The sequence below is a fragment of the Eriocheir sinensis genome, unplaced genomic scaffold, assembly GCF_024679095.1.
Source record: "Eriocheir sinensis breed Jianghai 21 unplaced genomic scaffold, ASM2467909v1 Scaffold1494, whole genome shotgun sequence".
In the NCBI taxonomy this organism is placed as follows: Eukaryota; Metazoa; Arthropoda; class Malacostraca; order Decapoda; family Varunidae; genus Eriocheir; species Eriocheir sinensis.
This window is the reverse complement of record NW_026110844.1, coordinates 1-12,500: the sequence shown is the minus strand read 5'-3', so window position 1 is coordinate 12,500 and position 12,500 is coordinate 1. Positions and strand designations below refer to the sequence as shown.

Here is a 12,500-nt window from a genome sequence, read left to right as displayed (position 1 = left end):
CGATGACCGTGGAAGCTTCGTCATCATCGTCATCGTCGTTGTCCAGAGGGAAGAAACCTAGTAAGTGTTGATAGATGGTTGTAATTAGCGGGGTTTTTTTTTTTATTGTTTACGTTTTTGTGTGCCCTTGAGCTGTCTCCTTTGTTGTAAAAAAAGAAGTAGCGGGCTGTTTTTTATTGTTTTCTTTTTTACGCCCTTGCTCTGTCTCCTCTGCTGTAAAAATAAAAGTTTGTCTATTTATTTATTTGTTGACTGATTGATTGAAAGACGCATAGAGAGATGGAAGGGTAGACAGATAACTAGACTATTTGATTGATATATATAAACTGATAGACAGATAGGCAGACATGGATGAATTAAAAGATAGATTAACAGACCCTTACCTTCCCTTCCTTTCTTCCGTCCTCCCCTTTCCTTTTCTTCCCTCTCCTTTTCCTTTCCCTTCCTTTTCCTTCCTTTCCCTCTCCTTCCCTTCCATCCCCTTCCTTCCCTTCCCTTCCGTTCCCCTCCCTTCCCTTCCTCTCCCCTACACTCCCCTCTCCTTTCCCTTTCCTTTCTTTTCCTTCCTTTCCCTCCCCTTCCCTTCCATCCCCTTCCTTCCCTTCCGTTCCCTTCCCTTCCCCTCCCTTTCTTTTCCTTCCTTTCCCTCCCCTCCCCTTCCATCCCCTTCCTTCCCTTCCCTTCCCTTCCCCTCCCCTACACTCCCCTCTCCTTTCCCTTTCCTTTCTTTTCCTTCCTTCCCTTCCCTTCCCTTCCATCCCCTTCCTTCCCTTCCCTTCCGATCCCCTCCCTTACCTTCCCTTCTCCTCCCCTACACTCCCCTTTTCCCTTTCCTTCCTTTCCCTTCCTTTCCCTCCCCTTCCAATCCACCCCCTTCCTGCCCTTCCCTTCCAATCCCCTCCCTTCCCTTCCCGGCCCCTCCCCGACACTCCCCTCTTCCCTTCCCTTCCTTTTCCTTCCTTTCCCTCCCCTTCTCTTCCATCCCCTTCCTTCTCTTCCCTTCCGTTCCCTTCCCTTCCCCTCCCTTCCTTTTCCTTCCTTTCCCTCTCCTCCCCTTCCATCCCCTTCCTTCCTATCCCTTCCCTTTCCCTCCCCGACACTCCCCTCCCTTTCCCTTTCCATTCTTTGACCGTCTCCTGACATGACCTAACCTAACCTAACCTCCTCCTCCTCCTCCTCCTCCTCAGGGCGTCTGGGGTACTACGAGGTCACCACCATCCCGCGAGGAGCCACCAACGTACGAGTTCAGGACAGGTCTCAAAACTTCCTGGGTGAGTGTGTGTGTGTGTGTGTGTGTGTGTGTGTGTGTGTGTGTGTGTTCTTTCTCTCTGTTTTTTTTATTTCATCATTCTTTCTTAGTTTCTTGTGTGTGTGTGTGTGTGTGTGTGTGTGTGTGTGTGTGTGTGTGTGTGTGTGTGTCGTTTTGCGCCTACATTCTTTTCTTTCTTTCTTATTCTGTCTGTCTTTCCCTTTTTCAATTTCTCTTTCTTTTACTCTCTTCATCCTTCCAGTTGTCTTTCTTTCCTACTTTAATTCTTTTTTTTTTTCTTTTTTCTTTCTCGTTTTTTTCCTTTTCTTCCTTCTTTCTTTCTTTTTGTATAGTTTATCATTCTCTCATTCTCTCCTATTATTCTTTCTCTTTCCTTCTTTCTTTCTTTTCCTTTTTTCTTCATTTTTTCTTTATTTTTCCATCTCTTTTTTTCACTTTCTCTTTCCTTCACTTTCTCTCGCTATAATTCAGTCTTTCTTTCCTTCTTTGTAACCTCCGGCAACGGAGTTGGCGGAGGTTATATTTCCGGTCCGGTCAGTATGTTTATTTATTTATTTATTTATTTATTTGTTTATTTATTTATTTATTTATTTGTTTGTTCGTTAAGTCTCCTGAGCACAATTTTGCGGATATCTCAACCAATTTTTCAGGGAAGCTTCGTGTCCATCCATAATAGAACCCATTAAATGTTTTATGTCAAAGGTCAAGGGTCAAGGTCAAGGTAAAGGTCACACAAAACATCAGATTGGCCATAACTTCGGCTCTCGTCATCGTAGGGACTTCAGACTTGGTTCATATTTTAGCTCATGGAAAGACGCACCTTGCTTGGCCTTGACCGTGAAATTTCATCAAATTTCGAAACAAATGCTTCCATATGATGCACAGGATCACAGTTGATGCCCATCCCAATTTTCAGGACGATCTTTGGCGGGGGTGTGCACTCTCCGAGTGCTTGGCGTCTATTTTTTTTTTTTTTTCATTCTTTTTTTTACGTTTTCTTCCCATCTTTTGTTGTTTTTTTACGTTTTCTTAAACGTAGTTTTTTTACGTTTTTTTTCTTTTTATGTTTTCTTACGTTTTCTTTTTTTTAACGTTTTCTTTCACATTCTTTTAGAACGTTTTCTTTCACATTTTTCTGACGTTTTCTTTCACATTGTTTTTTTCACATTTTCTTTCACATTGTTTTTTTACGTTTTCTTTCCATTTTTTTAACGTTTTCTTTCACATTGTTTTTTTACGTTTTCTTTCCATTTTTTTAACATTTTCTTTCACATTGTTTTTTTACGTTTTCTTTCCATTTTTTTTAACGTTTTCTTTCACATTGTTTTTTTTACGTTTTCTTTCACATTTTTCTTACGTTTTCTCTCCATTTTTTTCCTTCCTTCTTTCTTTCCTTCATTAGATTGCCATTCATTCTTCCTCTCATTATCTCTTCTTTATCTTCCTTTCCTTATTTTTTTTTCTCATTCGTTTTTTTCTTTCTTTCTCACTTTTTTCACATTTTCTCTCCTTCTGTCTTTCTCTAAATTTAAACGAATTCCTCTCGTTCTCGATTTTTTCCCTCTCTGTCTCTCTCTTTTTTGTCTTAATGGGCCTTGGAATTAATGATGTCGCTATTTCTTATCCCATTCTCTCTCTCTCTCTCTCTCTCTCTCTCTCTCTCTCTCTCTCTCTCTCTCTCTCTCTCTCACAATGAACACGAGAAAAATAAGACATCCATTAATTTTAAGGCCATTACAGAGAGAGAGAGAGAGAGAGAGTATATTTCGGTGACGTCAACTACTTTTAAGGTAATAGAGCTGCATGATTCTCTCTCTCTCTCTCTCTCTCTCTCTCTCTGTTTACTCATCATCATCGTTTTCATTTTTTACAAACATCTTTTCATCACCTTTTTTGTTTGTTTACTGACGTCACCTTCGTTTATCCTCCTCCTCCTCCTCCTCCTCCTCCTCCTCCTCCTCTTTCTTCTCCTCCTCGTCTTAACTAACTCCGTCTCCTTTCTCCTCCTATTCATATCTCCTTCCTCCTCCTCCTCCTCCTCCTCCTTTCCCTTTTTCTTTTTCTCCTTCCCGTCCTATCTCTTCGATCTATCTCCTTTCTCCTATTCATAGCTCCTTCTTCCTCCACCTCCTCCTCCTCCTCCTCCTCCTCTTCCTCCTAAGCCTTCTTCAATACCACCCACGCCTTACCTCCTCGTCTGTTTGTTTACATGTCATCCGCTGTTTGTTTACACACACACACACACACACACACACACACACACACACCTGGGGACCTACGCTTGTATACATAATAACAGCAGGTGGTCGAGTGGTTCAGAGCGTCGACTCATGGAAGTGAAGAGCCAAGGTTCGAACCCCGGTACCTTCGCGTAACGTCTGGAAGGGCATCCGACCCGTAGCCCAAAGCCCCCCCCTCCCCCCACCACCCCTAAAAAAAAAAAGAGCTTATTATGAATGAACGTAAAGGCGATCAAGACAAAGAAGATTATTTAAACAACTTTATTAGCATTAAAGTTTTTTTTTTAACACAAGTTTATTTTTGTTTTTTTCTTTTGTTTTTCTTTTTCTTTTCTTTCGTTCATTCTTCCTTTTTATCTTTCTTTCTGTCTATCTTTCTTCCTTTCTTTTCATCCTTCTCCATTTCTTCCTTTGTTTATTTTATTTTCGATTTTATTTATTTTTTATTTTTATTTTCTTTCGTTCATTCCTACTTTTCATCTTTCTTTCTTTCTTTCTTCCTTTCCTTCCATCCTTCTCCATTTCTTTCTTTGTTTATTTTGCCTTCGATTTTTCTTTTTTTCTTTTTATTTTCTTTCGTTCATTCCTACTTTTCATCTTTCTTTCTTTCTATCTTTCTTCCTTTCCTTCCATCCTTCTCCATTTCTTCCTTTGTTTATTTTATTTTCGATTTTATTTATTTTTATTTTTTTTATTTTCTTTCGTTCATTCTTTCATCTTTCTGTCTGTCTTTCTTCCTTTCTTTTCATCCTTCTCCATTTCTTTCTTTGTTTATTTTGCCTTCGATTTTTTTTCTTTTTTTCTTTTTATTTTCTTTCGGTTATTCCTACTTTTCATCTTTCTTTCTTTCTATCTTTCTTCCTTTCCTTCCATCCTTCTCCATTTTTTTCTTTATGTTTATTTTGTTTTCTTGATCCATTTTGTTTTCTTTTATCTTTTTGTTTTCTTTCATTCGCCAATTTTTTTCTCTATATATTTTCTTTATCTTATTATGTACTTTTTCTCAGTTTCTTTCTCTATATATTTTCTTTATCTTATTATATACTTTTTCTCAATTTCTTTCTCTATATATTTTCTTTATCTTATTATGTACTTTTTCTCAATTTCTTTCTCTATATATTTTCTTTATCTTATTATATACTTTTTCTCAATTTCTTTCTCTATATATTTTCTTTATCTTATTATGTACTTTTTCTCAATTTCTTTCTCCATATATTTTCTTTATCTTATTATATACTTTTTCTCAATTTCTTTCTCTATATATTTTCTTTATTTTTTATGTACTTTTTCTCAATTTCTTTCTCTATATATTTTCTTTATCTTATTATGTACTTTTTCTCAATTTCTTTCTCCATATATTTTCTTTATCTTATTATGTACTTTTTCTCAATTTCTTTCTCCATATATTTTCTTTATCTTATTATGTACTTTTTCTCAATTTCTTTCTCTATATATTTTCTTTATCTTATTATGTACTTTTTCTCAATTTCTTTCTCTATATATTTTCTTTATCTTATTATATACTTTTTCTCAATTTCTTTTTCTATATATTTTCTTTATTTTTTATGTACTTTTTCTCAATTTCTTTCTCCATATATTTTCTTTATCTTATTATGTACTTTTTCTCAATTTCTTCCTCTATATATTTTCTTTATCTTTTATGTACTTTTTCTCAATTTCTTTCTCTATATATTTTCTTTATCTTTTATGTACTTTTTCTCAATTTCTTTTTCTATATATTTTCTTTATTTTTTATGTACTTTTTCTCAATTTCTTTCTCTATATATTTCCTTTATCTTATTATGTACTTTTTCTCAATTTCTTCCTCTATATATTTTCTTTATCTTTTATGTACTTTTTCTCAATTTCTTCCTCTATATATTTTCTTTATCTTTTATGTACTTTTTCTCAATTTCTTCCTCTATATATTTTCTTTCTCTTATTATGTACTTTTTCTCAATTTCTTCCTCTATATATTTTCTTTCTCTTATTATGTACTTTTTCTCAATTTCTTCCTCTATATATTTTCTTTCTCTTATTATGTACTTTTTCTCAATTTCTTCCTCTATATATTTTCTTTCTCTTATTATGTACTTTTTCTCAATTTCTTCCTCTATATATTTTCTTTCTCTTATTATGTACTTTTTCTCAATTTCTTTCTCTATATATTTTCTTTATCTTATTATGTACTTTTTCTCAATTTCTTTCTCTATATATTTTCTTTATCTTATTATATACTTTTTCTCAATTTCTTTCTCTATATATTTTCTTTATCTTATTATGTACTTTTTCTCAATTTCTTTCTCTATATATTTGCTTTATCTTATTATGTACTTTTTCTCAATTTCTTTCTCTATATATTTTCTTTATCTTATTATGTACTTTTTCTCAATTTCTTTCTCTATATATTTGCTTTATCTTATTATGCACTTTTTCTCAATTTCTTTCTCTATATATTTTCTTTATCTTATCATGTACTTTTTCTCAATTTCTTTCTCTATATATTTTCTTTATCTTATTATGTACTTTTTCTCAATTTCTTCCTCTATATATTTTCTTTCTCTTATTATGTACTTTTTCTCAATTTCTTCCTCTATATATTTGCTTTATTTTATTATGTAATTTTTCTCAATTTCTTTCTCTCTATATTTTTTTTATCTTATGTACTTTTTCTCAGTTTCTTTCTCTATATATTTTCTTTCTCTTATTATGTACTTTTTCTCAATTTCTTCCTCTATATATTTGCTTTATTTTATTATGTATTTTTTCTCAATTTCTTTCTCTATATATTTTCTTTATCTTATCATGTACCTTTTTCTTTCCCATTATCGTTCTTTCTTTCTGTCTTTCCTTCGTCAGTCACTTTACAATTACGAACACTCGGCAGTTTTTTCACACTTATAAACCTTCATGAACCTTGCACCGACAGTCATCCCCGACAGCCCGAAAATAAAAATATGTACTTATATATAATGTTAAGCTACAGCAATGAAAAAAAAAAAAAAAAACGTGACGTATACGCTTTGAAATTACCAGATGCAACAAGTAAAAGAATTATATACACAGAAACCAAAGTGAGAAAATAAAATAAATCGTTGGGCCACATGATTTAATTTGACCTAACTTGACCTGACGTGAGCTGAAAGTCCGAGAAAAAACGATATTACGAGCCTCATGACCTGCCCTGCCCTGCCCTGGCCTGCCCTGAGCACATTACACACAAGCGTTCCTCTGGTGGGAGACGCCCGCGAACTGGTCTCCTCCATGTCCTCGTCTGGCCACATCAGCTGCTGCCAAACATTCAACGGGAGACTTATATATAGAGGTTGGTATTATAAGACACTCTCGCTTCTCACATCAGCAAATTCTGTAGGTCAAAGAGGGGGTCAGTCGGGTTCTAATGAGTGTTTCTTCAGGTTCACGGTACAGAAGAAGGGTCAGACTATCACCAGGGTCATAAAACTACTTCTGTTAATGCCACAAACTCCTACGAAAGCCTTGGCAAATATGTGAACTTGGGCGACGAAATGTTTAGTAATACGGCTCTACTTTCAAAGGTCGTAAGTTGATACACCCTCACATCAACTCTTTCCAAATGCCAAAAAGGAGATGAATTGGCTTTTTAATGAGTGATGTTTTAGGTTCGTGGCACAGAGAAACGGTCAGACTATCACCAGGGTCATTAAACTATCCCTGGAAATGCCCGAAACTCCAACGAAAGCCTGGTCAAATTTGTGTGCTAGGGCGGCGAAATGTTTAAGAATACGGGTAAACGTTGATCGTTGGTAGTTCAGTCTATACACACCAAGTCAAGTCATACGCAGGTTTGTGGGAGCAGACACGACCGAGGCGTGGTTTATGCGTGACACTGCTTGGAGCCAAACTAGAGAATGTAGAAACAGGGATTTGGAGAAAACGAGGAAAGGCGGACTAATTTAAATCAATCACTTCATCATGCCCTCCCTCACACCCCACACCGCCGCTTGTTGGCAATGAAATTACAGTTACGCAATAGCACAATAAAAAAAAAAAACATATTTTTTCGTCAATGGCTTGCCTGAACGCGCTGTGAAAGAAGTCGAGAATGCACATCCAGAGTGCACATACGGCCACAACTTTAGTCGCCCCTGAACTGGCTGGTATTTTTGGGGGGCTCCAAGTGACGTCATCCCGCTGCTCCGCCCCAGAACCGCCTCCTGCGCGTACCGGTCGCAGTTTTGAAGCAGTGACTTGACTTGGTATATTATAGACTTAGGTCGGTAGGAGGCAGCACCACGCCGGCCGGTCCCCCTACGTGAAAGAGCCGGGAATGCAACGCCTCTATAGTCGGTCCAAATTAGCTTGGCCAATTTACACCGAGAAGCCCCTCCCCCATTCTGGCTAAGCTCCGCCCCCCTTTCACCTGATTGGCTGTTGATGACATCATAGATTGTATCAAAGACACGTACCAAATATATATGATTGAGATAATCTAGCTTCTTTCATGATTAAAAAATATTCGAAACTTAATTGAATAACGACACTACTTAAACAATCAATGACATCACCTAAGAAACAAAGTACAATCATAATACTGCAAGTTTTCAAGGGAGAACGGGCCCTGCAAAACGAGCACTGAAGGCGATGATAGTAGGCTATCTATAAAGTAATGCACACTTTCCGTCATTATTTCCTACATAGCTCATTCACATAGGCATACCAAATATAATCACATAAAAAAATATACTCTATAATAACTGAATACAGGTAGGAATCATTGTATTGAGGAATCTAAGATATGTATCAACAGGGGCGACAGGTGGCAAGGGAGCTTAGCCAGAATGGGACGGCTTCCTCAATTGGCCAAGCTAATTTGGACCGACTATAGTTTGTTTCCTTAAACAGACCGTGAGGCGAAGTGTTGAGATATTTCATTCACCTTATTCAGACAACTTAACGTGTCAGCCTCGTCCTTCGGCGGAAATATACTCGAAACAGATGTTGGTTCGTGGTAACCCAGATGCAGTGCTTTGTTTACAGGGCCAAGGCCGCGCGTAAAGACGGGATGCGATTACAGACACACAGACAGGGCATAAAAAGTCTGTCTCTGTGTGTGTGTGTGTGTGTGTGTGTGTGTGTGTTTGTGAGAGAGAGAGAGAGAGAGAGAGAGAGAGAGAGAGACACACACACACACACACACACACACACACACACACACACAGAGAGAGAGAGAGAGAGAGAGAGAGAGAGAGAGAGAGAGAGAGAGAGAGAGAGAGAGAGAGAGAGAGAGAGAGAGAGAGAGAGAGAGAGAGAGATCGCGTCCTGTCTTCGTGTGTGTGGGGGGGGGAGGGGGGGGGAGCGTGGCCTTGTAAACACTGGAATATTTTTGAGTTGCGAAACACAGCGACATTGATTCTGAACATATTTTCGCCGAAGACAGCGCTGAGGCCGGAACGTATTGGGACCGTCGGGCGAGCGGCGCAGTGGAGTGGCCTCGTCTGGCAAGAAATGAAGGAAGATGAAGAACTACGCTTCCTCTGTCCTGTTGTCGTGCGAGAATGATTGATATATTTGAATGAAGCATCACAGTACTCTGCCTCCCTGCCCGTTTGAGAAGTGGCGGAAGTGATGGAGAGAAGAGGAGGAGGAGGAGATGGTGAGGAGGAAGAGAGGAAAGAGAGGCGAGAAGTGGAAGAGGAGGAGGAGGAAGAGAAGGGTGAGATGAGGAGAAGGAGAAAAGTAGATGGTGGAAAGAATAGGAGGGAAAAGAGAAATAGAAGAGCGAATAATGATGTGAAGAAGTAAAAAAGATAATGAAAAGAAGAGGAGGAGAAGGGGGAGAAAAGGAGGAGATGATGGGAGAAAGAGGAGGAAAAGAAATGGAATACATAGGAACACACAGGAAGAGCAGACACCAGAAGACCTGTCGGTCTATGGCGCTACTTCTAGTGATCTACGTGTGGTAGGACAGGACAGAATAGATGAAGGCTCCTCCCCACCCACCTCTCCCTACGGCAACGTACCGGCAGGAAATAATTAGAAGAGAACACCATGTGCCTTTAAGGAAGAAAGGGACATGGAAATTTTACAGTAAAGAGAGAAATAAGAGGAAATTACTACCCTTAACTTACGCTACTGGTGACCTAAGCTGTGGGGGAAACTAATGTCTTCAGGTTGTACTCGTGCTGCAGGCTGCCTGAGACACACGAAAAAGGGTCAGTAGCAGTGTATGGAGCTGAATCATATATATATATAGATATATATATATATATATATATATATATATATATATATATATATATATATATATATATATATATAAAACTCTCTAGAATCCTGTTAAACTTACTGTTCCCACACCTCACTCATCAGATGTAAAATAACATGTCTGCAGGTTGTAGCCGTGCTGCAGTGTGCCTGAAACATATAAGAATATAAGAACACGAGAGACCGCAAGAGGCCGAGTGGCTTACACAGGACAGCTCCAGAATCCCCCCACTACTCACGATGGGTGAGGTGTAGTTTCAGGGGTCACAGGTAGAGGCTTGATCCTCGTTTACCGTGGTATAGAGTACGCATCCAGTACCCTGTCACCTTACTGCACCCACACCTCACTACCACCTAGATCAGATTACTCTACTACCAGACGCGACAAGAAGTCCGCCCCAACGTTGGCTTGATGGTGGAGGAAGAGATGATGAAAGGAAGAGGAGGAGGAGAAGGAAAAGAAAAGGAGGAGATCGTTGAAATAAGAAGAGGAGAAAGAGAATAAAAGGATGTGAAGAAGTTGAGATGACGAAAAAAAGAAAAGGAGGAGGAGGAAGAGTACAGGAGGAGTAGAAGAAAAGGAAGAGAAGATGTTGGGAAGAAGAGGAGGAGGAGGAAGAGGAAGAGAAGATAGTATGAGGAAGTTGAGATGACGAAAAAAGAGGACAGGAGGAGTAAAAGAAAAGGAAGAGAAGGAGGTGTTGGGAAGAAGAGGAGGAGGAGGAAAAGGAGAAGAAGAGAAGATAGTGTGAGGAAGTTGAGATGATGAAAAGAAGATTAGGAGGAGGAGAAAGAGGAGGAGATGATGGGAAATGGAGGAGGAGGAGGAAAAGGAGAAGAGGAAGTTGAGATGATAAGAAAAGGAGGAAAAGGAAGAGGAGGAGGAGAATAGGAGGAGAAGGAGATGGTGGGAAGAAGAAGAGGAGGAAAAGGAGAAGAGGAAGAGAAGATAGTGTGAGGAAGTTGAGATGATGAAAAGAAGATTAGGAGGAGGAGGAGGAAGAGGGGAAGAAGAGGAGGAGAAGGAGATGGTGGGAAGAAGAGGAGGAAGAAAAGGAGAAGAGGAAGAGAAGATAGTGTGAGGAAGTTGAGATGATGAAAAGAAGATTAGGAGAAGGAGGAGGAGGAGGGGAAAAAGAAGGAGGAGTAGTAGAAAAGGAAGAGAAGAAGATGGTGGGAAGAAGAGGAGGAGGAGGAGGAGGAGGAGGAGGAGGAGGAAAAGAAGAAGAGGAAGAGAAGATGGTGTAATGAAAAGAAAAGAAGGAAGACAAGGAGGAGGAAGAGAAGGAGGAGGAGGAGGAGGAGGAGGAGGAGGAGGAGGAAAAGGAAAAGAGGAAGAGAAGATGGTGTGATTAAAAGGAATGAAGGAAGACAAGGAGGCGGAAGAGAAGGAGGAGGAGGAGGAAGAGGAGGAGAAGGAGATGTTGGGAAGAAGAAGAGGAGGGGGAGGAGGAGGAGGAAAAGGAAAAGAGGAAGATAAGATGGTGTGATGAAAAGAAAAAAAGGAAGACAAGGAGGAGGAAGAGGAGGAGGAGGAGGAGGAAGAGGAGGAGAAGGAGATGTTGGGAAGAAGAAGAGGAGGAGGAGGAGGAGGAAAAGAAGAAGAGGAAGAGAAGATGGTGTGATGAAAAGAAAAGAAGGAAGACAAGGAGGAGGAAGAGAAGGAGGAGGAGGAGGAAGAGGAAGAGAAGGAGATGGTGGGAAGAAGAGGAGGAGGAGGAGGAGGAGGAGGAGGAGGAGGAAAAGAAGAAGAGGAAGATAAGATGATGTGATGAAAAGAAAAAAAGGAAGACAAGGAGGAGGAGGAGGAGGAGGAGGAGGAGGAGGAGGAGGAGGAGGAGGAAGTTACAACGGCGCCTCCTCGCTACCCACTCGGAGCTAGACATTCGGGTCTTGTTCATGGAGTTCATCAGGTCTGTTTACACGTCAAATTACCATAATAACAACTCCTTTTTTTTACAGTAAAGGAAGCAGTAACTAGCGGGCTTTTTTTTTTTCATATTTGTTTACTTTTTTTATGCCCTTGAACTGACTCCTTTGCTGTAAAAAAAAGGGCAAACGCAAATGGAAACAAAAAACAAACAAAAATCCTCTAAGCACCACGCCTGTATAGAAGTGGAGTGGGCCAAAAAAGAGGTCAATTTCGGTTTGTCTACACTTGCGATTGTTGGTTTGTTTACGTCAGGTTGTTTTGTTTACCCCTCTGACCCCTGTTTTTCACATATACAAAGTTATCTAATTTTTTTTTATATAAACGAAATCATCCTCTTGTTTATATGTTTAAGAGTTTGTTTACATATCTGACCTATTCACACACACACACACACACACACACACACACACACACACACACACACACACACACACACACACAGTCCCTCATTGCGTGAAGACATTTCGGTGGTGTTTGTTTACATGTCCGTCTGTTTGTTTACACGTCAGATTGTTTGTTTACATGTCAGATTGTTTGTTTACATGTCTTCTAACTCCTTTATGTACGCGCTCAGAGTCACCCATTGTTTGTATACGAAATCACCCTCTTGTTAACGTGTCTAAGTGCGTGTTTGTTTTCATGTCTGACTATTTACACACAAAGTCATCCATTGTTTTAGTTGTTTACATGTCTGACCCTTTACTTGCGCATGCAGTGTATAGCTCATCCCTATACTGTCCAAATCCCTTATGCAAGAGTTGACCAGCATCTTCATTCTTTTATCCCTAGTAAAGTCTGGAGCAGCCTTCCT

General features: G+C 39.1%; 1 protein-coding gene across 1 annotated transcript in view; it reads left to right on the top strand.

Moving 5' to 3' along the window:
• Positions 1-1,313, top strand: part of LOC126990209 (ADAMTS-like protein 1) — a gene marked incomplete at its 3' end in the record, with an annotated part of 27,417 nt that extends 26,104 nt beyond the window's left edge. Inside the window, exons 6-7 of the mRNA XM_050848755.1 lie at positions 1-60; positions 1,188-1,313. The exon at positions 1-60 is cut by the window's left edge and continues 283 nt beyond it. Of these exons, the coding sequence (XP_050704712.1) occupies positions 1-60; positions 1,188-1,313 (186 nt within the window). The remainder of the gene's footprint in view (positions 61-1,187) is intronic.
• Between the last annotated feature and the right edge of the window lie 11,187 nt (positions 1,314-12,500).